This window comes from Colias croceus, chromosome 13 (assembly GCF_905220415.1).
Source record: "Colias croceus chromosome 13, ilColCroc2.1".
Taxonomy (NCBI): domain Eukaryota; kingdom Metazoa; phylum Arthropoda; class Insecta; order Lepidoptera; family Pieridae; genus Colias; species Colias croceus.
Window position 1 is genome coordinate 8,544,328 of NC_059549.1, and position 26,108 is coordinate 8,570,435.

Genomic DNA, 26,108 nt, shown 5'->3' on the forward strand with positions numbered 1-26,108 from the left:
GTAATGAGCGTAGAATTCATCAATTACCGAGGGTGAATCAAGGCCGGACGTTGTCGTGGATACTACTCGTACACATTAAAATCTGAGCCCCTATGACACTCAGTGTGTGTCAGATGGGAGCTGTAGATGGTTGACAACACATACATTTAATGAATAGAAAGTTTCGTTATGAAATTCTTTAAATTATTATCATTCATAGCCATCGTATTGCTTGAGTACGCAAGATCGCAGACAACTCAAAATATTAACGTGTGTAAGTAACGGTTATTTCAAAATATTTCTCTTGTTTGGTAATTAATTAAATGTATACCAACCTTCGTTATTTGCCTTTCAGTACTAATTAATGAGGAGAATAATGCGTTGGCTGAGAAATCTTTCGAAATAGCAAAAGAGTATGTACGTAGAAATCCCAGTTTGGGACTGGCTGTTGACCCGGTCATCGTGGTCGGTAATCGGACTGATGCCAAGGCATTTTTAGAGAATGGTAAGAAAATTTACTCGCTGAACTTTAATGGGTTTGTTTTGTGTGGGATAATTGTTGATATATTTTACAATACAAACAAATATGAAAATAAATACCTAACTATATGACTTGTGATAAATTTAAAAAATAAACAATTATATGTACGTCTGATAGTTTGCAGGAAGTATAACGATATGGTGTCTGCAAAAAAACCGCCACATATAATTTTAGACTTCACTGTTACGGGAGTAGGATCAGAGACGATAAAGTCGTTCACAGCGGCGCTAGCATTGCCGACTGTTTCTGGGTCTTTCGGTCAAGACGGTGACCTACGACAGTGGCGAGGTCTGAATGCAAACCAGACACAATACCTCCTACAAGTTATGCCACCGGCAGACATTCTTCCAGAGTCGATACGTGCTATTGTTACCAAGCAAGACATTACAAATGCCGCTATTATATTCGACGAATTCTTTGGTTGGTAACACTTGATAAATTATTATTTAACAGCTGTAAAAGTCATTGACCTTCTCTAATGATGACGCATACTTTGCAGTGATGGATCACAAATACAAATCTCTTTTGCAAAATATTCCAACACGGCATGTGATAACCCCTGTAAAGAGTTTTAGTAAAGACGAGATAAAATCGCAATTGCGGAGTCTCAGAGAACTCGACATTGTGAACTTTTTTGTCATCGGGAGCTTAAGGACGATTAAAAATGTGCTCGATGCAGCAAATGAAAATCAATATTTCGGAAGAAAAACAGCATGGTTTGCTTTGACGTTGGATAAGGGGGATATTAGTTGCGGATGCAAAGATGCGACTATAGTTTACATGAAACCCACGCCAGACGCTAAAAGTAGAGATCGATTGGGAAAGATTAAAACTACATACAGCATGAATGGGGAACCAGAAATTATGGCTGCTTTCTATTTCGATTTATCCCTCCGAACATTTTTAGCGATCAAGTAATGACCTTTGTTGTAATGCTTGCGTGCGTTCTAAATTTGTGTACCGCGTGTATGCAATTTTAGTACAAACGTGCAATGTAGAACATCTAAATATAGTTTGGGATTTTCCATGAAAATCTCCCGTTTTATGAATTTCCAGATCATTGCTGGACTCTGGCAAGTGGCCAAATGACATGAAATACATTAGTTGTGACGATTATGATGGTAAGAATACTCCAACGAGAACCTTGGACCTAAAAACTGCGTTTGAAGATGTAAGTTTATAATTTTGTTTTTTAACTAAAGCACTAGCAAAAATACAAAGGCACGTTTTCCTAAAGTGGTCAGGTTTATTCATGAAACGATCGACCTCGTTTCAAAGCACCGTGAATTAATGGCTCGTCCGTGTAATCTGAGGTAATTTATAAGACATAAACCGTTTGGCGTTTAAAAATAATCACTAATATAAATTCACGAAACGCTCGACAATTATTGTTTTCCAGATTAAAGAAACACCCACATATGCGCCATTCTATATTCCTGAAGATGGCCCGATGAATGGCAGAAGTTATATGGAGTTCACTACCGATATAACTGCCGTGACAATCAAAGATGGAGCTTCTATAGGAAGCCGCTCACTAGGCTCATGGAAAGCTGGGCTCTCTAATCCTTTAGCATTAATAGATCCAGAGAATATGACCGATTATTCAGCTCAGTTAGTGTATCGCATTGTAACAGTCGAGGTAGGAACAAGGTTTATTTCAATATTTGAACGATGTTTTTAAACAACTGTATACACATTACACAGTATCTTCATTATCACACGTGCAATCGTTCCTTGACACCGAACTTATCTTTCCGAAACGCAAGAATTTTTGTACAAAGATGATTATGATTTAAATTTTGCAGCAACAACCGTTCATGATTGTGGATGACCAAGCGCCAAAGGGCTTTAAGGGTTATTGTATAGATCTTATCGAAGAAATAAGACAAATAGTGAAGTTCGATTATGAGATATCACTAGTCCCGGACGGCAATTACGGGACTATGGACGAAAATGGCAACTGGAATGGAGTTATTAAAGAGTTGATGGAGAAGCGAGCGGATATAGGACTAACATCCTTATCAGTAATGGCAGAAAGGGAAAACGTGGTTGATTTCACGGTTCCCTATTACGACTTAGTGGGCATTACAATTCTAATGAAACTGCCGAGAACGCCGACATCTCTATTTAAATTCCTAACGGTTTTAGAAAATGACGTTTGGTTTTCCATTCTTGCTGCTTATTTCTTTACAAGGTAAGGTTCACTTCATTACCGTCACAATTTAATACTACATAAAGTTTAAAAATGAATTCATAAAATTCAATTAGGTAGGTATTTGTTATAATCTATGAAGAGTATAATTGCGATATTGTACCTACCGGAAATTATACAAAAACTTATCTAGTATCTACCTAATTATTATATTCATTACCACTTACCACTTTTGCTAACGATGCAGTTATAAATATCTTTACGCAAGAAAATAGAAAGTTGCTAGGTAGTTAGCGTTGAAGTAAAATTTATGAAATAATCTTATGATATTTTATTAATTTTCATCCTATTTTGTACAAATAGCTAGTTTTAGGTAAATACTTGCCATGAACAAAGCTTGTAGACCACCTATAGATTACCTACAGTACACCTATAATTTGTTTAAATTTATTTTGAACTTCTAACACATTATTATATTGTAATAATATTTATAATACAGATTTCTAATACAGATTATATATTTTATATTTATAATACAGATTTCGAATTCTAATACAGATATATTTTAATATATTATAGTTACTTATGTAACTACATATTTTTTGTTCAAGTAAAGGTACATTTTCTAGTGATAAACCTATTTGTTGACTATCAATACAGTATAGGAGTATAAATGATATGATTATACCTTTACTTAATCGTGTGTATTCGACCTTAAATGTCATGTGGAAATAGGACATCGGTCATCATAATATTACCTACATCGATCGATAGAGTGTACGTTGTAGCCTATATTATGTACATTGTACATGTATTGACATAATACCTATATTTATACTAATACTAGCTTACCGTCCGCGGCTTCGCTCGCTTTCTCTAAAACGATTTGAGATCTAAACTATCCTATCTCTCAAGTTGGATCGAACTGCACATTGTGTGCGAACTTTAATATCGGTATGGTTTTAATATAAGTAAATTATAATCGGTTAAGTGGTTTAGGAGTCCATTGAGAACAAACATTATGACACGAGATTTATATATATGTTAACGGAAATGTATATAATCCGTCATTGTATACAATTCCTAGGAAATGTATGTAATTCCTAAAATCGCACGGAAATATCTCACAATAGTACATTTCCTAAATAGCAATCGGTACTTCAAACATTCCAAAAAGACAATCTTACAACCTTCGGTAGGTACTTCAGCGGAGCACGCACTTGACATTATTTACCTGGGTTTCGCGAACCCATACATGGGTCGGAAATCAAAATGTATGATCAACGATTAGCCAAGATACGTGACAATACTTATAGCCGTGTATAGTTTATAGGTTATCTTTCATCCTCTTCGATCTTTATTGTAATGACAAGGACGAAGGCTCTAAATAGGTGCCTATGTTTCTTCTAAATAAGGTAAACTTATTATAAAAACGTGCGTTTTGCAGAGTATCAAACGCTTATCAAGATACAGTACAAACTGATTGTAAAGATTGTGAGTAATTTCATTAAATACTATTAGTGATGAAGACGTTTATTAATTACTAGCTTTCCGCCTGCGGCATAGTTCCCGTTTCCGTGGGATTTCCTGGATAAAACCTAGCCTATATTACTCATGGATAATGTAGCTTTCGAATGGTGAAATAATTTTTAAAATCGGTCCAGTAGATTATGAGCCTATTCATTACAATCAAACAAACAAACAAAGTTTTCCTCTTTATAATATTATTAGTGTAGATTATTTCCTCTCTATATTATCTAATTATGAGTAGGTACTTGCCTATAAATAAGGATAGTACCTAGGTAGTTAAATAATTAAATATACAATGCTTGAAGTGTTATAGATATCGTATCTGTGCTTCATTAGACCTATAGGTATTTTTGTAACAAGATCTATTCAATAATAAATAGGTACATATCTATTTTTTTAGTTAGGTACTTAGGTCTATTTTACAATTTTCTCTACAGGTTTTACATTTGATTAGGCCTGGCTGTCGTTTGAAGTTGCTTCCGTATTTTTTAGTTACTTCAATGTAAAAAAATTAGTGAAAATATTAATTTGTTTTACCAATTGTGGGTTTTACCCATATAATTTATGAATATAGAATACTATTGAAACATATGAACGACATTTAAATTTAAAGGAATATCATCCACATCATTTGGAAAATTGTAACGCAAAACTTACCTAAATTTTAAATACCTAGGTAGGTAAGTACCTAGTTAGATACTTACTTTTCCTATTTTTTAATTTAACCCGTTGACATTTCATTAGGTACATTTATATTTTGTTTAATGAAATGAGACACTCAGTAGGTAGTTGATACGATTTGCAAGTCGCAAGGCAAAAAAAAAATATTTTGTACTAGCTGTTGCCCGCGACTTCGTCCGCGATTAGGTCGTATTTCGTCATTCGTAGTTTAAAAAAAAAATACGTGACAATTTATTTTAAAAAAAATTCCCGAGATACTTCCAATGATTGAACCATTGGACGTTGGACATTAACTTCAGTCAAAAATTGACGAAGCGGATGATTACTAATTTCCACTTAATCCTCGCTGCTACTATCTTTATCATCAAATCATCAATTTTCAAGTGGTGTAGTAAAAATATCAGCAGATATCGTCTTCCAAAGGCGATATAATTTTATGAGCATTGAATCTGTAAATAAAAAAAATCAAAAGTTAACTGTAAATCTATAAAAAAGCTACTTACAAATAAAATTTTATCAAAAACTACTGTTCCCAATGCACCTCAAAATAATAAAAGAATTCTACATTTTATTATTTCATTCTAAAAGTGTAATACCTATAATACCAACAAAAAACATGAATTGCTATCATTATAAAAAATAAATACCTATAAGTAACAACTTACCTTTTGTGGGAACGCATGATGGTGAAAATTCACAAAACACGAAGATTGCATTTGATATATTTTTTGGTTTTATGGCATTCAATTGCTTTATAAATTAATAAAACTACATACTACATATTATAAAAAAAAAGTCGCTTTCTCTGTCCCTATGTCCCTTTGTATGCTTAAATCTTTAAAACTTCGCAACAGATTTTGATGCGGTTCTTTTAATAGATAGATTGATTCAAGAGGAAGGTTTTAGTATATAATTTATTAGGTTTTAGACAAAGCGGACGAAGCCGCGGGCGGTAAGCTAGTAAATTTATAAAACACGAAGATTTTTAAAATTGTAACTAATGAACACAATCATTAGATTAACTGTAGATAATGGTGTCTAGTTTTAGTTTTTATTTTTTTAAAGTGAGGGTAATAAAAATCTACCCTCACTTTAAAAAAATGTAGTATATTTATTATTTACACGAAATATATCTTATAGGGAACGGAAGATATGGGTTAAAGAGTTAAATAAATAAATAACATAATTATATTTAAATTATTAATTTTTAACATTGTGTTCAGTAGTGTTAACATGTAAATTGATTTGATTTTTACGAAATCTCATAGATGGCGCTGTTACAAAATTAACAATATACAACTAACATTCTTTATACTATGTTTCTCTTCCCAAGTTACTTAAATGGCATATTGATATATTAAGAAGAGCTGGAACGTCAACACATTTACACATTGCACATGTTAGGCCGGGAGATACTGACACAAAATTTCGGGTCATTTGTAACAGGATGGCGGTCTAGAAGGGTCTTAGTACGCAATGACAAAAAGAAAAATGATGGTCAGAACGCTGGTACCGGCGGACTACATCTTTTTTATGGGCTATCGGTAAATTCTAAAATTTTTGTGTTACAAATCGTTTGACTTTCGCTATTTATACGACGAGTTCGACTAACGCCCACGCGACTAGTCCGCCGGTACCAGCGTTCTGACCATAATTTTTCTTTTAGTCATTGCGTAATAAGACCTCTGTAGAACCGCCATTCTGTTACAAATGACCCGAAATTTTGTGTCAGTATCTCCCGGCTTATGTATGTGTCATATTTTGCAATTGTTTATAAATACAGGGTGATGTAATTGGTGTAGTACCTACGAATATCTAAAAATCTATGAAGAATTTTGTGATACAGTAAATGGAAGAATTATAGACTATTTTACAGTATTTAATAAAATCATTTAATTTTTTGTTCATTTTCATTAGAAATGTCAATTTTTCTCACCAAGGTAGGAATTTGGATGATAAGGATCTTGTTTGAAAAATATAAATTTTGACTAAAATCGGCATTTTTTTTTTCAAAAATCAAATTACTAATTAATAATCAGAGTTATCACATTATTAAAAAAAATATTAGAAAGTTTGGAGAAAGACGCGAGAACATGAGGAAAAATATATTCAATTAGAACCAAAAGTAGATAATTACACTGACTCATTTATAATAACATTAAGAAATTCCGACGGCGAGTTCTTCGAGCGATGAAAGTTTCAGTGAAGTAGAAGATTACGATTAGGTATGATTAAGTAGATTCTTCTTCTTCTCTTTAGATACTGCTCTCTGAATTGGTGGTAAATGTTAAAACTGTTAAACTGCGATTCAAAAGTGCTTCTAGAAGAAGTCTAATTGTATAAATGTTTGAGTTTGAGTTTAAAACCAATAGTGTGAAAATTATACAATAAACATGTAACACATATTTGTTAGCGCGTATTGGTAGGTATTACGTACTTACTACAAAAATAATATTTCTTAGATATCTTACTTCTTCTTACTCGACTAAAGTCAGGACAAGACTGCTCCGCAACTGCAGAAGACGTCCGTTATTTAAATCATTATCAAAACAACCATCCGTGTGTTGGGAGTGAGCGCACGTGTTATTTGTATTGTTTTTATGACCTGAAATTTGATTATTATTTGATAATTGAATGATTATTAATACTTTTATCCAATTGATTATTATTAGAATAAATAATTAACTTCATCAATTGATTTACTTATAAAGTATAATTTTACAGGTAAATTATGAGAGCTTTCATAATTATACTTGCATAATATATTTCTCCAATATATTATGCAAGTATAATTATGAAAGCTCTTAATATAATCTACAACGCACCCATTTTACAATTCAAGTCTAAAATGAAACTAGAGTCGCATTTATTTTTGAACATACTGTAAGTGAAATTGCATAAGTGTGAGTACTGTGAACATGCCAGCTTTCCCTAATTGACCGATAATTTATAGTGTCAATCTAGATATTGTCAAACAACATTTATATATGCGTCATTTGATTATTATTAATTTCCAATATATTTAACGTGTGTTTGATTTTTATAACACTACATAGATGGCGCTGTTTCAAATTTGTCTTTATACTGCTAAGATTCATTTAACTGTTTCTCTGCCCAAATTACGTAAATGACATAGTTTTTATTTTGTAAAGCTAGATAATAGCATGGCTTACTCGAAACCAACATTTAAACATGAGTCTTTAAATTGTACGCTGTCGTAGTACACAGAATAGGTAAGAAAAATAAAGGTTCACAGCTCCTCCCCCGAAGGTGATATCATGATAATATGTATAAACTATCCTCACCCGACCTCTAAGGAATATTCATGCAATATTTGAAGTAAATTTATGCAGTACTTTCTGAGATTAGCTCGGAAATACATACAGACAAACAGACAAACAGGCAAACAGACAAACAGACAAACAGACAAAAATTCTAAAAACTATGTTTTTGGTTTCTATATCGATTAAAGATCATGGATCAAGTATTCTTTTAAAAAAATATTCAATGTACAGTTTTGACTTTCCTACGATTTTATTATATGTATAGATAATAATTAGTACCTATATTTATTATACCTACAATCCACATTCAACATAATATATGATAATATTATGTACTAGCTTCCGCCCGCGACTCCGTCCGCGCGGATGTCGGTCTTCGCGTGGATGGTTTATTTATCCATTTTGAATACCTCTGACAATAACATCTTATAAATATCTATTGGACCCAATTCCCAAATACGGCTAGGCCTATAATAATTATACGCAACGTGTGTTCGCGGTTCTACGGAACAACGTCTATGGATAAAACTGAAAAATTAAGATTATTTTTTTTCTACGTATTTTTCCAGGATAAAAAGTATCCTATTTTACGCCCAGGATAATAAGGTATAATTATACCAAGTTTCATCGAAATCGAACCGCTAGTTTTCACGTGATGCCTTCACATACAGACAGACAGACAGACAGACAGACAGACAGACAAAAATTTTTTTAATCACATAGGTATTTGGGTTTGGTATCGATCCAGTAACACCCCCTGCTATTTATTTTTTCAATATTTTCAATGTACAGAATTGACCCTTCTACAGATTTATTATATGTATAGATAGGTATGCATCCAGAATTATTTGAAATTGCAGTGTAAGTCAATGAGTCATGGTTTGACTCAGAAATGGATCAAAATAAGTGCCAAATTTTATTCGCTAGAGTAGTTCAATGTCATCTATATTCATTCATCGGGACATTTTATTTTAATCTAGGAAGATTTTACCGTCTATATATCGTATATCTTTTACAACTTTGTTACGGTTCGCTTCCGCCTGGTGATAGATAATTGAATTCTAAGAATAACGCGGAAAAAATTCCCGCTTTTTTGATATTATACATTTTAATTTGTATCGCGTGCCAAAAACGATATAAAATGTATATCAAGAAATAGAGTATATTATACACCTACGTTACACGTACCTACTAAAAAATAAGCTTATTTCTAGTCAGCCTTTTAATTAAGTGTAATGAAAACTTTAATTCATATTCAACTTCATAAGTGGGTAACTGGGTAGGTACTTCTTTGATATAATAATATGTTGTTTCTGTTTTTCTTTGTGGAAAAAATATTAAACAGATTTTCGGTGAATATAATATAGATTACTAGATTTTCACCCGCGGCTTCGCCCGCGTTTGCAAAGGAAAACCCGCATAGTTCCCGTTCCCGTGGGATTTCCGGGATAAAAACTATCCTATGTGTTAATCCAAGTTACCCTCTATATGTGTGCTAAATTTCATTGTAATCGGTTCAGTAGTTTTTACGTGAAAGAGTAACAAACATCCATACATCCATACAAACTTTCGCCTTTATAGGTACCTAATATATATTAGATAGACACAAAATTAGACTCTATCTTGTTCACATTCTTTGAAGTTACAACACTAGAAAGCACATTCAAATGAATATTTAACTTTATCCCTACATCCCATACTTGATTCATGGCTCAATTACAGTTCGCTATTTCCATTTAAGAGGAATACATAAAATCGAATTCATAAGTCGTCACGTCAGTAATGGCCGTATACAAATAGCAACAGTGAAGCGAATCACCTTCGCAGTTAACATTGATAACGTTTGTAGCCGTGACACATAAAGTTAGCCGGTAAACTCCAGATAACAATACTCACTAACCGTGAAATAATACCAACAAATTATCAATTAACTTTTCGAATTGGGGCGCACAGCGCACTTGAATTTTGAAATTGTTTATAATGCCGTAGCGCGTTAGGTAATGGCTAATGGATTAGGTACTATGCACGCGTTATGAATGAATGAATGAATGAATGAATGAATAATATTTATTCTGCGCTGTTACTGAATATACTTTAATTGGCTATTTTCCTTTTAGACTCTTTCCAAGTTTTTATTAGATATTTATCTGTTATGACTTAACAATATATTATCCAAAATATTTAGCGCTTCAAAAATGGTGCTTAACATACCAAATTGCGTTAAAGTCCAAAAAAAGTTAAAAGAACAAACTACAAAGTGATAGTATACTAGCAAAACTTGTTAACTTTATTTAGGGTATTTTTGATACCTACTTGTAGGTGGGAGTAATCATTAATCATTGCTGTGAAAAAATAGCTATATTGGTTGTATGAAAGTAAGTAAGTATCGCCAATGAGTATCGCAATAAATCATAATCATATCCGTAATAATTTTTAAGCTTCCTCATGTGGATATTCGACCGATGGAGTCCATACAGCTACCAGAACAATCGAGAAAAGTACAAAGATGACGCAGAAAAGCGCGAATTCACGTTGAAGGAGTGTCTATGGTTCTGTATGACGTCACTGACCCCGCAGGGCGGGGGGGAGGCGCCCAAGAACCTGTCGGGGAGGCTTCTCGCTGCAACATGGTGGCTTTTTGGGTGATTTATGAACGTATTTATTGTTAGCAAACCTTGTTTCGTGTAAAACAAGGAAAAATTACAGCTAAAGAACGTACAAGTTAGATTTACTACATCTTGGTGTAACATTACAAAAGTCACTTTTTGTTTACTTGAATAAATATAAGAGCATGAAGATTAAGTCAAATTTTTGTTTAAATAGTTCATAGTATCAAGTAGGGTTAGTTTAAATGATAATTAATAAGTCATTCAAACCAATCTAGAAAATAGAAATGCTTACACCATATAGAGTCTGTGATAGAGTCGTAGAGAGATCATTATATATTGTGGGCTACTCAGTACCTAACAAATCTGAATTAAATAATTAAATAAATCATTTATTTCACTTAAAACATTTTACAAATTAGAGTGACCCAGGCTCCTAAGAAAGTAAGAACTGTTTTTCAGGAGCCTGTGTCTACCATTTACAGTAACACGACACGAAAAAAAATCAGTGACAATTGAATAATTAATATGCTTCTTATTTCCTATTAAGTAAGTACATAATATTAAGAATATTATTACAGTTTCATCATCATAGCGTCATACACAGCGAATCTCGCGGCTTTCCTCACAGTATCCCGCCTGGATACACCCATCGAGTCTCTGGACGACTTGTCCAAACAGTACAAGATTCAGTACGCACCGTTAAATGGTTCCGGATCTATGACGTACTTCGAACGAATGGCTAATATTGAAGTGAAGTTTTATGAGTGAGTATTTAGTTTTGTGTAGCTCATTGTTTGGTCAAGTTAGGTGCAAATCCTGGAAGTTTCAAGAATATGAAAATAGAATGAAAAAGTAGAGCTAGAGCATTAACAATATCCAGATATTCTTTTTTTCATAATTTTTCCAAGTCGATTCCATATCATATACATATTTAATTTGATACTTCTCAATTACTTGTAGCTTACGATTTGCATAAGGTACCATTATATTAGTAGCATACCTATTGTCGCGATCCTTCTACACATAAGAGTACGAGTAATGTATCTATGGTCCATGAGAATATTTATTCATTCATACCACTTCACAGATATCATATAATTTATTCTGTATACATACATACGGGTAACACGTTATGAAGATAACGCTTATTAATGTTTTGCATTCATGCACCGATGGCGCCATCTGTGTTCAATTTAATAAGAGTGTATTGTGTATATTGTTCATCATTAGCATTAAGAATTTTAGAAATTCATTAATAGCTAAATATCCTATTGTTTTATTCAATCCGTAATAAAACGTCCATGCAAGCATTCCACCATATAATCATAATGCAATATTCCTCAAACTTTCTTAGAAACTGCACTTTCTACCTTCGGTCATGCATTATAGATTGCATTAGGAACGCCGGCCCTACATAAAATAGAACAGACTTGAAGTGTAATTAACATTGTTATTAAACGGGATGTTTACTACCATTGTTATTTGCACAAATATCCGGATATTTCGGTTGCATTACGCAGTGTTGTTTTATGGTAAAGCTTGCTGTAACTGGGCTCAAATGATTTAATTCCACCATTACTTCGATTTCGATAAAAGTACTCTGACTAACTTTTTGAAGAAGAAAAATCCCAATTAGCTGATGTAACTAGAAATAACAATATTTAAAAACATCAACAAGCTTGCTTTAATACAATAATGGATATAGATAACGCTCGGCAAAAGCATTTATAAGTTTATGTAGGTCGTAGGTTATCTGGATGACAGTTTGTGAACTAAACAATTATGTATTTGTCTCTCACACCCCCATTCAAGAGCAGAAGTTTTAAGCTATCTTCTCTGTAAAAAGGCGTATTGTGACTTTTAAAATTTTTTTCTCCATCAATCACAGAATCATGAATATCAAGCAGTACCTTATCGTGCGTATTCAGTGTGGGATTAGTGAATGGCATAGTTCCCGATATAGTCGTTATCAGCAAGTTATCGGTCACGGAGTGTGATAACGTTGTTTCCGCCTTGGCGTGTTTGTATAGCATTCACCTGTAGCTAGCAACGCGTAAAACCCACTTCCATTAACATAAATGTTTTCCTTAGGCTATATTTTATTATTACTTTACACTTTACAGTATGTAGGTAGTGTGATTTGTGAACTGCTATTCTTTTACATAAGCTGGATAGCAGAGGAAAGATCTAAATGCTATGTTATAGACATCAGTTATGACTTACAAATTCAAAATTATTTTCTATGTGCTAAAAGTTATTCTTTTATCCCTTTTAATTTGAAGATGGTAACTTTTTACATAAGGTACTAGCCGTGGTTCTCTTTATCTATATTAAACACAAATTAATCTGTTAACGTTATTGTAAATGATAAAACTACGAGGATATCCCATCTTCGTTACATTTGCATTGTTATAATAAAAATGTTTGATAAAATATTTGCAGTTCCAACGGGCTGAGCCACTTTACATTCGTATATTCATTTACATTCGTATGTTCACACTAAGCTCGACCGATAAGCTCAAATATTAATTACATGGTAACTATATTTAATTAAGTAGGTAAATGATGAATGTATTTTCGTGGTTTAAATAAATATCTCGATGTAGTTCCGCTTTGCAACACTCTCCCAGGATTCATCTAGACTCTTTTTAAACTTTAAAATAAGATACTGCAATTACATAAGAAACAGACTTCCTACTTACTTCATTTTATAAACAGGATATACGTAAGTACCTAGCAGCTTTTCGTAGATCACCTGGTTAAATATGAAATTTAAATTAGCCTTGGGCTACCTCATTCATTGTATACCTATTACGTAATATTATTCCGTCTATAATAAAACTGCCTCCTGTTGCGACTTGCGAGACTGACCTAATTCATAGTTTGCTATAGCTCTGACATTTTTTATTTAAAAACTTATTATTGTAACTAATATTTCGTGGTTCATATAGTTCCTACGTGGTTTGTAACTATAGTTTCTCTACATTTAACTGACAATAAATTGTTCTAATAAGGTTCAATTCCCATTTCTCCGTAATTACAGAATCTGGAAGGAAATGAGTTTGAACGACAGTCTAAGCGATGTGGAGCGAGCCAAGCTTGCTGTATGGGATTACCCTGTTAGTGACAAGTACACGAAAATGTGGCAAGCCATGAAGGAAGCTGGGATGCCGCATACTGTGGAGGAAGCGGTCGAGAGGGTCCGAGCCTCTAAGAGCTCTAGCGAGGGATTCGCTTGGCTTGGCGATGCGACTGATGTAAGGTAAATACCACAGATCACAGAAACTCTATGGTAAATACAAAGATATAAAGCATTTGAATGGTATAAAGCTGAATTTGAAAATATACAAAGATAGGTTTTAAAACGTTGGGATTTTGAATGTCATGGAATGTGATACTGCGTTACCTTATAATTGGTCTCAAACTAATTTCTACTGATTAGTATAAGATGCCATGAACATGTAACAGAATTACATATTATTTTAACTTTATAATATATTTTTCAGGTACCACGTATTAACGAGTTGTGATTTGCAAATGGTTGGGGATGAGTTCTCTCGCAAGCCGTATGCGATTGCAGTACAACAGGGATCACCGTTGAAAGATCAATTCAATAATGCGTAAGTCTTATTATATTAATTATAAACATATTCTTTACTTTGACTATAGGTCAAAAACTTTGACCTCTCTGACTGAGGTTAGGTAACTTAATAAGCCAAAAATTTCGGAGGCATCTCTATTTAGGTACTAAGCTCTACAAAAGGAAAGCAATAATTGGAAAAATAATTTCATGTTCTAGTTTAGACTACCTAATAAATCGTTAGGTCATATACTTTTAGTAATAATGAGTAAATAAAACAACAAAATAGATCCAAATAGGTATACACCGTACATAAAAAATGAGCAGTCGAAAAGAGGCCCATTTTTCTAGACAGCAAAATATTTGTTCGTGATAGGTTGTATCGAATACAAATACCTTCGCTGTCTGTCTCATTCCATATTTACATTGTGACCTATTTGAATTAATTGTAATATTGATTCTATTTTTATTTCCACAGTTTCATTTCATTGTTTTTCTTTAGCATTCTATCAAACTACGAATAAACTGTGTAAAAAACATTGTTATTCGTAGATATATCACAAACCACTAGCAGTTGTAATAGGTACTTATATAAATAATAAATAAAAACTATGAGATCACATAATTATATAGTGACAGTAACCTTAATTTAATTTTATTCGTGAATGTGGTGTTTACCTATCTAAAATTGTTCACTTAGCATTAAGTTTAATTTTATATATATTTGTCAATTTGTGTAACAATTTCTGGTATAGTGAGTACGGGTAAGTCCGGACATGGGGTAAGAACGTAAACATCAAAAATTCGGCGAATATGAGCATATTTATTTACGGGGGCAAAATTCTGTACGACTTCATTTTGTTTTGCATAGACCTTCAGGTTCTGGGCGTGGTTCCGACGAGCCGCGCGCCTGTAAAGTGGATTTCAAAAAAAATCGTCAAAAAATCATTTTAGAGCGTAAAAGATCGGATATATTTTTTTATCGACCTTATGCTATATTCAATAGAAGTGCATTTAAAGGCATGTCCGAACTTACCCCGAAGAGTACTTTTTTACCATAGTCATAAAAAAGTAAGTGTTGTTTTTAAACGCCTTAAAATCAGAAACTGATCAGTTTATAAGAATAAACTTATTGTAGAGCAAAGCGATGCTAAATGAATTGTCATTTATATCAGTTTTAAGTAGTAAATCTTGAACTAGTGCTGAGAAAATCGGGCTTTTGCTAGATTATTTCAATTCGTCTAAAATCCGTCCGGTCTTACCCCGACTCACCTTAAACCTTAAATAAATAAATAACCTGGAGTGTTATTTACACCTAATAAAAAAAGTAAATTCATATTTTTACCATGTTTTTATCTAATCAGACTGGAACAAGAGGTCAAACATAAAATTATATTAAAATTTAAAATACTTTTCCACTGTGTTTAAATATACTAATGAACTGAATAATTTAATGCAAATGTATACATTGTAGACTTCCTGTAGCAAATAATGGTATTTTTTTTGTTAAAACCTAACACGTGTCAGTTATATACATACTATTAACTATAGGCGCCTAAACCTTCAACATTCGTGTACTTTTTTTGCTAGTTTTTATTAAGTAAGTTCAAGGTTATAATGGGCTTCGCTTAGACTGGCTTAGACCCATATAGGTATGTAAAGTATAAAGGTACCGAAACGAAAAATGTATAGAATTCAAATCAAACTTTTATTTTTATAAAATTTGATAACAAAATATATACCTAGCTGCAAATTGCAAAATTAAATTCTATCCATTGTACCTAATACTCCACACTCCACAGACTACAGCTGTGCTACAGCGACGTTGGATACGTAAAAAAGCGACCAGCAGATTAAATAATAATGAATATTAATATTACTATCACAGTGTGTAATCATAATTATTATGCAACAATAAATCGATTATTCTGCCATTTAGTAGTTATTCGAAGTACATAGTAATACCTATTCCTATTTCATTATTTTTGGTGTTGTTGATGAATTGAAATAAAAATTTCTTTAAAATATCATGACGGACAATCGAAATGAATACAATGCATCATAATAAAGTTTCCTAATTATTGACCTTGACATTTAATTTCAAACACAGATAAATAATGTAAGTACCTAATATTAATATGAAAAACAACGATAATGCCCTGTGACGCGGTTGGTTCAAAATATATTCAGTTCGTTGGCCAGACGATAAAACAAACATCTTTGGCCACTGTTTGGTGCGATATTACATATGTTTTATCTATTTTTCGCTTCCTTTGAACATAACTTTGTATAAGAAACACTACATCGATTTAAAATAAAATTTACTGAAGGAAATTCATATTTTTTACAATCTAGGTACCTATACCCACCCCTGCTTTTTTAGTTACAAAATAAGTACACCTACCTTAGAGTATTTATACTCCTGTAATATTAAGACACCTACCTAGTTACTTAATACAATAATACAATTGTTATTTCCTCACCATTATATGAAATATATAGGTAGCCAAAAGGTCATATTAATTCAGGAAAGCAATACATATTTGGTTTTCTGAGATTTTTATATTTTTATTTATGAATGGTATTGTTACGCAAATTTAAAGTTACCTATTTGTGGTAGTCATCAAGTCAGCTTTAATGTATTAACCTTTACTCTAAAAATTTAATATCACCACATCAAAACCACGTCCATTGTACAAAACATGTTATGTCACATTGTATTTACAGAATACTTCAACTATTAAACAAGCGGAAGCTAGAAAAACTCAAAGAAACGTGGTGGAACAACAACCCGAATGCGGTCAAGTGTGAGAAACAGGACGATCAGTCTGACGGGATCTCCATACAAAATATAGGAGGAGTGTTTATCGTTATATTCATGGGAATAGGACTGGCTTGTATTACTCTAGGCGTTGAATACTGGTGGTACAAGTGGAGAAGACGACCTACTATTGGTGATGTCACACAGGTACATTTTTTATAGCAAATGTATAATATGTGCGGCGTTACTAGCACTTGTGCGTTGTGACTAGCGCCATCTATTGGTGAGCAAATTAAACACGTTTAGTATATATGTAATATGTATATATGCACAGAACCACAGACTAATAATAATATACTACGTATACAGAACTATATAGTTCTGTGATTATATATGTGTTATAAGATAAGCTTGTACGTTGGTTGTTAGTGAATCATATTTTCTCATTCTATTATTATTTCGTCTAATCTGTGAAGGTTAAAAAGTCTGAAAAGGAAGGCTGTGAGACATTTTCGATTTTTGACCAAATATAAATGTAGATACGATGATGACAGTCTCAAAATAACTGCATACCTACATATTTAAGTTGCTTTAAATATTACAAAAGATGTTCTAATGATCTATAAGTAATTGGATTCTATATATGCATTTTACAGTAATTTGCTATTTTTTGTGACAGGCGCAATAATTTTATCAAATCCACTTTTATGTTTACATGTTTTCTAATAATTTTAAAGAAAGTAATGAAGTAGGTAGGTTAGTATAAAAATGATTATGTAACATATTTATCGCATAAAATTTGGTTTCAGGTGCAGCCAGCAAAACCTATAAGAAGCAATTTGGAAAATCCGAGTGAACCACAGCGAAAACAGCCTTTAAACTTTAGATCTAGAACCATTTCTGATATAAAAAGTAAATTTTAATAAAAAGTTCCTATATTTAATTTAAATTGTATTCGTAGTGTTCTTAGTTTGCTTTATTGTGGTTTTCATCAATGAGTGAAGATTTATAAAAACATTGTGAAGTTTGTATAAATTATTTAGTTGCTTTATATTGATCTCATTTTGATCTCACGTTCTTTGAATTAATGTAATAAGCTAGAAAAATCTTAATGGGTAACAAGCATCTTTATTTTTATATAGTTTATATAATTGTCGTGTTTTAAAGAATATGTTTGTATGTTTCTTTTAAATTAACATTACTATAGTGAATATTCTATAAGGTTTGAAGTATTTGTTATGTGGTGTCATTGTGTATTGATACAGCAGGTTTGCTAATAAACGTTTTGCACCATTCTCCGTTGTTTCAATGAAACACCAGTTATTTTATAATAAATTTATTATCTACAATAACTTGTCATATCTTATAAAATACTATAATAAACTTTTAACGAACTTAACCTAGAAAATGTACAATAATTTATACTTCTGTCCTTCATGAGTATTAAATAGATCGATATTGACCGACGGCAAGATTATTTACAAAACATCTAAATAAATATTATGCTAGAATTTGGTTTACAACTCTATGGTTTTCCCGTGCTGGTTGATGTTCTTCATGTTCTTGTTGCAAAGCTCCAATTCGAGTCTCAAGCCATCTATTTCCGCTTCAAGGGTCCGCGTTCGCTTGAACATTTGTACGTAGTTCATTTGCAGTTGCTTCTGATATCTCAGCACTTTGTCCTTTTCCTCCGACCATTTTCGTCTCTCGTTGTTGAATTGCGTTTCTTTAGTTTCCAGTTCGCATTTGAGTCGATCGACGACTGCGTTCGCTGGACAGTTGTCGTTGCAAGGGTCTGGTAGTTCTCCGTTAAGTCTTTGTACTTCAGCGTCTAAAGCGCTATCGTTGGAGGTCCAATATTCGTTCTTGCACTCGTAGATACCCCGCAGAGTTCTCCCACACTCGATACCCTCGTACCCGCTGAGAGAAACATCGGATAGTTCCTGTCTGAGCTCCTTTAGTTCGGTTTTCAATTTGTCTATTTCGTTTTTACTAGTTTCTTTATTCTTGTTCATGTCGGTGACGCTGTTCTTTAGATCGCTTGTCAGTCTATCGACTTCGGATTGCAGTCTTTTGATGGTTCGTTGTTTCTCCTCTGATTCCGCGCGAAGTCTCATTATTTCTGACTCTTTTTTGTCGATAGATTCTCTGAGTTGCCGGCAGTCGGCTTTTAGGGTGAGATACTCGTGGCCTTTAGCGGTTTGCTCGTTCTGTAAATAGAAAATACATATGATTAAATACAAAGTGATTTTGCATAAGTATTTGCTGTGGCTCATATGGTTGGTAATGTATGTCAAAATCGATCAATTAATTATTTGATTGTTTTTATCCTGATTTTAATGGCATTCTATGCAGAAGCGTGATTATTTAGCAATAAGTAGTATTATTTAATATAAATCAATCCATTACATTATCGTAATTATAATATGAAAAGTGCATTCGAAAGTTATATTTATGTACAAACAATTGTGTAAAGAGAGATTAATAAAAGTATCCGCAACAACTTGCACTAGCTGTACTACTTTCAGAGTTATAACCATCTATTACTGATTGTTATCTAAACGCACCATGAACAAATTGTGTTACGATGAGTTAATTTTTTGTAAAATAAATGTAGAGAGTTTGTGAAATCTTTGTTTAGAGTTTGTTATTCTTTTTAGTTTTGTGTTCAATTCTTAAACTTCATAAAAATAGTAAATTGTATCTCCTTCCAAAAAACGTTTAGCAAATTGGATAACCAACGTAAAATAGTACAGAGAACATTTGCTCTCTGACCGATTCCGATATGATTGTCAAAGCTGTCCTGAGTATCTTCCCCAGCTAGCGAGGAGATTTTATTCAGTAACTTCCAAGTTCCAGTCATTACCATAAAGACATCTTCTTCGACATCTTCTAACCTGCGCGTCTTTCAGCTGCGTCTTCAACAGCGCGATCTCCCCAGCTCGGTAACAGAGACTCCACTCGATATCCTGGAACCGTTGCCATAGCAACGCGCGGTCACCACCACACCCTTCAAAAGGTACTGACCTGCGCGTCCTTCAGCTGTGCCTTCAACAGAACGATTGCTGGCAGAGGCTCCACTCGGTGTTTTAGAGCCGTTGCCATAGCAACGCGCGTTCACCACCACACCCTTCAAAAAGTACTGACCTGCGCGTCCTTCAGCTGTGTCTTCAACAGCGCGATCTCCCCAGCGCGCTGACAGAGACTCCACTCAGTGTCCTCGAGCCGTTGCCGTAGCAACGCGCGGTCCCGCCTCACTCTGGCCAGCTCGGCGTCGCGCTCGTCGCGCACGTCGCGTCGGTACGTCTGCAGCATGAGACGCGGCGCGCGCAACCGCACGTCGTGCCCGCGGAGACGGTCTGTTGTACTGGAACTTGGAAGGGAAGTTCCAATTACAATTATTGTCAATATGTTATCGACTAGCTTTCCGCCCGCCGCTTCGCTTGCGTTTTCAAATAAAAACCAGCATAGTTCCCGTTACCGTGGGATTTCCGGGATAAAACCTATCCTATGTTTTAACTTTTAATCCAAAGTAACCTCATAAGGGTGCTAAATTTCATTCTAATCGGTTCAGTAATACTTGCATGAAAGAGTAACAAACATACACACACATCCATCCTCACAAAATTTCGCATTTACTTATAATAATATTACTTGTAGGATAGGATAGGATAACATAGGATACCCTACCCTACCAACGAAGGACTAAATAGTAAATAGTTAGGTAAATGCCAACGTTCAGCAATAAAGAAAGTAAACAGTTGTGTATTGTATTTGAATTGCGATTAAGTGATTGGATCGCATTTAATTTTATCTGCTACTTTTCCGAAATTGTGCATTCAAATCAAAGGAACATAGAACTAGAGCAAGAGCATTCCTTCGTGATTTTTAGTATTAACGAAAACTAGTATTCAGTGTTGTTCATAACAATATAGAATCTTTACGAACGCACTGTAAGAACAACGAAAGAATGCTCTACGCCTGTTTACACTAAAAGAATTTGACATAATGGGAGTAGAATGAGCATTCGCTCGTAAATGCACCGCAAGAAGTGAATTTACAAACTTTTATCTTAATAAGTTTCTACGTCGTTTCATCGTATGTTTGAAAGTTAACAAATCTTGAATCACAGGTCTACGCCTCCAGGATTTCAACAATGGGTTCCTAATCGCCTATTCCCACACATTTAGCTCCCATTTCAGACGACTCCGCAATTTGTTACAGTTGGTTAAATAGATGTACATTCATTACCATGATATATGAGTGCCTGTTTTCTTTGAAGTGGGTTGTGACATAAAGGACGACAAATTTAGAAGCTTCCAGCTTCCTGCACATTGTTGTACTAATTTTAAACACGTGTTAGTAGAGAACTTGCAAGCAAATGTTATTGTTAACGTATAAAGAATTATAAGAAACATCTATTCAAGAAAAAAATAAATAAAAGCATGTTAAATGAAAACTTCTTTTCTAAATAAATTCAATACCTAATAATTATATTTTATTAGTATTTGAAAGTGTTATCAAAACTCGATTCAAGTATCTAGGAATTTCATATTGTGAACCGATTTTTTTTTTCAAAAATGTACTCTAAAATTTATGCTAATTTAATTCTAAGCTTCTTGAAATATATTAAAGTCACGTAAAGAAGTCCTTAGTCAACAGGAAACAAATTTTTCTATGAGTAATGCCATCGTATAATTAATGCAAAACTGCATACTAAATGTCGTTCTTACGTTTGTCATGTTTTTAATTGTCAATGGATCTCGAAATAAATTATTTATTCTTGGCGGGCTAGATAACGATAAGCAATTTTCTACCTAACCCGGTTTTATTGGATAAAATGAAGGTACTTAATCCAAAATATAGGTGTTATCTAGAGTCTAGACCAAATCTGTCATTTGAACTACATTTTATTCCATTTTAAAGATTAATTTTAGACAGACATCGACATTAATACTTAAGCCGTGATAATATCTTAATTATAATGAATGAGGGCGTCTAAAACATAAATTACTTGGAGGTGCAAGATAAGGCTGCGAAATTGATAAATAGCTCGAATTATTTTATTTGTGTCATATTATTTATAGATAATCGTAATGATTCATGTGGATAAATGTGTCATATCTTTTATTAATAGATAATATCATATTAGTCTGTAGACTGTATCTGTCCGGTTCATTTATAAGATAGGTATACACTATACAATCTATATCAAACTAGCGGTCCGCCCCGGCTTCGCCCGTGGTACATATTAACGTTTTCTCTACATAAGAACCATCCTCGTACTTCAAGGAATATAATAAAAAAAGAATTATCGAAATCGGTTCAGCCGTTCTCGAGTTATGGAATTACAACGAAAAGTGGCATTGATTTTTATATATTAGATAAAACAAAACAATTGACATACCTACTTAACACTTCAGAGGATCATTTGCTTAGAGAAATGATTAGCTTACAAATTGTTGCCTTTTTATATAATTTAAGCCGAAACCTATAATACGTTACCGCAGTAACATCGTTATTATATAATAAAATAATTAAATACACAGATAAATTGACCAAAATACCGTACCTATAATCATGCTGGTCCCTCTCAAGTTCAGAAACTCCAGAATCTGCCGGCGACGGCGCTGGGATCGGCTCCTTGCTGTCTGTGCCCAAACCCGAACTGGATTTAGTTCTGGAAAAAAAAGACATTTTTATTGTATTGAGATTTAAAATTGAAAAAATGATTTAAAAAAATCAATAATACATAAATTTTTATGTGGAAACAAATTATAAACAACAAGAAATTAATGGTTAGTATTGAGAATACATACGAAGAAGTGTATGTAAGTTTCAGAATTTTGTTTAATTTCTGGTCTACTAATAGTATTTTCTAAAAGTTCATTACTTTGGTTGGTTCAAAGCGTAATGAGAATACTATAGTTCCTAATGAATCCAAAACATTATGATTAAGTATCCTTTGACTCTTACCAACAACATAATAATAACCAATCTTTAAAAGATCGCATACTCATTATGGCTACTAAAAACCATTGATTGCATCTTGTAAAACGTTAAAGTGTAATTATGACCAATAACATACCAAGACGCGTGAAATGCCAGTATATTATCATCAATTGAACATCGTCAAGTATGTAAGAGTACTCATTAACCACAGTATAAATATTATACTGCAGTTAACTTTGATGGTGGCCTTAAATATTGAATGGGCTTATTCAGAGCGTAGCAACAATTTGCCAAACATTACGCATCTGACAAACGTAAAGCATGAGTTATATTGCAAGCTATGATATTGAAGGCTATATTCCCCTTATTGAATGTTTGATACAATGCTATTTTAGCAATAATAATTTATCTAAGTTATGTGCAATGTACTTGTTTTGTATGTTTAGGTTTTACTATAGGTTTAATAGTTTGGTAAATATTTTATTTGCAGTAGTTATACATAGTTTATTACTTCAATATTTTCGAATATTATGTAGTTACTTACTTGCGTGGTTTTACAATTTTGATTTCATTCTAAGCGTTAATTCCATTTATTACAACACATAAACATGTATGTAAATCTAGCTTTAAGTATATAAATAATACTTTACATAAATTAAGATTTAATAATATTGAAGCTTTATCGATTATATGGCCATAGCGCGTCATCCACGGTATACCACAAGCTTAACGGAAAGTTGCATACACACTACACGTCTCGCTCATGAATCGTTACGTGCATATATTCCCCTTATCTCCACTACGATTGTAAATTGTACAGACCCCGCAATTGCCGTAAAACGGTAAAGGTTCTTAAAGTATTTTATTAGTTCTTAGTCGGTATCTTTTGAAATCCGTTTAAAACGATCGTAAAATTTCAGCGAGGTGTTCCGAATTACTGTTTGAGTGATATTTTGTTACTTTTCAATTATATTGGGCACTTTTTTATGTAATTTTATTGGAGTGGGTCAGATGGTGTTCGATATGAGGCATAAAAATTGTTTGAGGTGAAAAATATGTGCGTACATTATTTTACACTACTGTGTAAAAAAATATAACTTTACTAAGCAACTGCAAAAAGATTTATCCTGCAATAATTTGTCTTACTGTTCTATGTTAATTACATTAGCTCTTTATACGCATACATCACAGTATATAATATTATGTATATCATTCAACATTTATGTTTGAATGGAATATGCTAATCATACCTAAACAAACTGAGAGGACTGTAACTAAATTTGGTATGCAGAATGCAGATAGAGCATAAACTTAGACTACATAATACAATACATTCTAGTCTATTACACGTGCGAAATTAAATATATTAAAATATTTCTACAAAACACATCATTTATGAATGATCGCAGACTATCTTATTAAATTCGACTGATATTCGCATAAATTAACTAGAAATACACGAAAATAAACAAATTTAACGCGTCATTAGTTTTATAAATACATGTTTAACATAAGTAAGAGTAATATAAATCATGACATATTATGATCTGATTTGCCTAATGAGGATTGCGTGTTATAATCATATTAATTAGGAAAATTAAAACCAAAGAGATATTGAATAACATTGATGTGAGATTATGCAAGAAACTGAATGCAATGAGGTTAATTAAAACATAATAATATGTGTGTATATTTAAACATCTTCAAGAATCTACTGCTTTATTTATTACGTATATATTTAACTCCATTTACATGTAAGTTCATCCCATTTTGTATATTTATAGCGTCTTTTAACTTTTTATCTGACTTCAAAGAAGTTTTATGACACAATGTTATTTAATATGTAATAGAAGATGTCATCATGTCATTGAACAAAATGAGGGGCGCAAAACTATTATAAAAAATCGTACACCTCTACAACTTACATAATATAATCATCTAGATTTATCAACACACAGCGAGATAATTTTACTTTTTATCGAATATAAGATGAAAATATATTTAAAGCACACCATAGCCCGTTGTGTTTCGCTCGACAGCCCGTCCGCGTCGTGGTCCGGCGGCGAAGCGTGGCGAAGGCGTTGCGACTTCACGACTCACGTATCAATGCGATCTTTGTTCTACGTAAGATGCTATGCGCTCACGTGATGCTTGTAACTAAGGTATTGTTTAGTTTGTCTAATCAGTTTATAGTGAATATATATAGTATACCATTTAATTTTTATAGTGAATAATTTTATTTACAAGCGCAGCTTTCATGTTCAAAGTACCTAGGATTGTTTCTTAGGTTTGGTCAATATTCTCGTTTTTTAGCTATGAATGTAAAAATATCGAGGATGAAATCCAAAATGTCCCTTTCTTGTATACTATTACTTACGATTAATCTCTTATGGCCATTCCAGGATAACCAGACAAGATCTATACAAACAAAATATTCGACACAGTAAATATTCGTAGAACCAATAAGCAACTTACAAATTAATATCCTCATGAATTAAACACGGCATAATTAGGTACACTGCCTTGCATTCAATGTAACAACTTCCTCAGCTATTATCGCGAAGAATAGAATAGTCATATCGATTTCGTCACGTCATTGTAAAGCTTTCGTAACTTTGGATTGTGTCTATACCCAATTAAGATGCATACATCCTTAAGGCCATGTTTTCAAAGGAGTAAACTATAAAGTTTACATTCTGCAGATACTCATATTTGAATGCAGGAAGATTGTTTTCATAGATGGGTTAGGTTTTTTGCTCTTTCTAAACTTTACAAATATTTTTTATATGTAGTGAGAAATTATGGCCCTGACATGGGTAGAGCCATGGTAGAGCACACTGCGAAAACGTTAACTTGTATTTATTATAATATGGATTGGAATTAGGTATGTATTGTAATAAATTTGTTTGAAAATAACAGTCAGAATTACGGAATACCATATTCCATAGTAACGGTTTATAGACCAACTAGCAAGGCCTTTGTAGTTTATATTTTAGTATTTAGGTTATACGTCCGCTTGTACGTCCCTAAATTAGGATA

General features: G+C 33.0%; 2 protein-coding genes across 5 annotated transcripts in view; one reads left to right on the top strand and one right to left on the bottom strand.

The window, feature by feature from the left end:
- Positions 1–90: 90 nt before the first annotated feature.
- Positions 91–18,412, top strand: LOC123696594 (ionotropic receptor 25a). Of its 2 annotated transcripts, XM_045642870.1 has the most exons (13): positions 91–253; positions 335–484; positions 638–940; positions 1,020–1,434; positions 1,577–1,691; positions 1,920–2,159; positions 2,326–2,714; positions 10,606–10,809; positions 11,355–11,540; positions 13,820–14,038; positions 14,283–14,396; positions 17,084–17,324; positions 17,927–18,412. In XM_045642870.1, exons 1-13 carry the CDS (start codon positions 169–171, stop codon positions 18,038–18,040), a joined length of 2,775 nt encoding a protein of 924 aa, XP_045498826.1. In that variant the 5' UTR covers positions 91–168; the 3' UTR covers positions 18,041–18,412. The 2 variants fall into 2 exon arrangements, with proteins under 2 accessions (XP_045498826.1, XP_045498827.1); XM_045642871.1 differs by lacking the exon at positions 91–253 and having other exon boundaries at positions 386–484; positions 645–940.
- Positions 18,413–18,435: 23 nt separating this feature from the next.
- The window catches only part of LOC123696595 (leucine zipper putative tumor suppressor 2 homolog), a 76,622-nt gene continuing 68,949 nt past the window's right edge, over positions 18,436–26,108 (bottom strand). For all 3 annotated transcript variants that reach the window (XM_045642873.1, XM_045642872.1, XM_045642874.1), the window contains 3 exons: positions 22,690–22,797; positions 20,265–20,484; positions 18,436–19,327 (listed from right to left, as the gene is read on the bottom strand). In XM_045642873.1, the coding sequence (XP_045498829.1) occupies positions 18,635–19,327; positions 20,265–20,484; positions 22,690–22,797 (1,021 nt within the window). In that variant the 3' untranslated portion in view covers positions 18,436–18,634. The remainder of the gene's footprint in view (positions 19,328–20,264; positions 20,485–22,689; positions 22,798–26,108) is intronic.

Bases quoted from the DNA above. Each gene is read 5' to 3' on its own strand.
- LOC123696594 (XM_045642870.1), top strand. From the start codon at position 169: ATGAAATTCTTTAAATTATTATCATTCATAGCCATCGTATTGCTTGAG. The intron at 10,810-11,354 runs GTGATTTATGAA...ATATTATTACAG, and splicing joins GCAACATGGTGGCTTTTTGG to TTTCATCATCATAGCGTCAT. The intron at 14,039-14,282 runs GTAAATACCACA...TATATTTTTCAG, and splicing joins GGCGATGCGACTGATGTAAG to GTACCACGTATTAACGAGTT.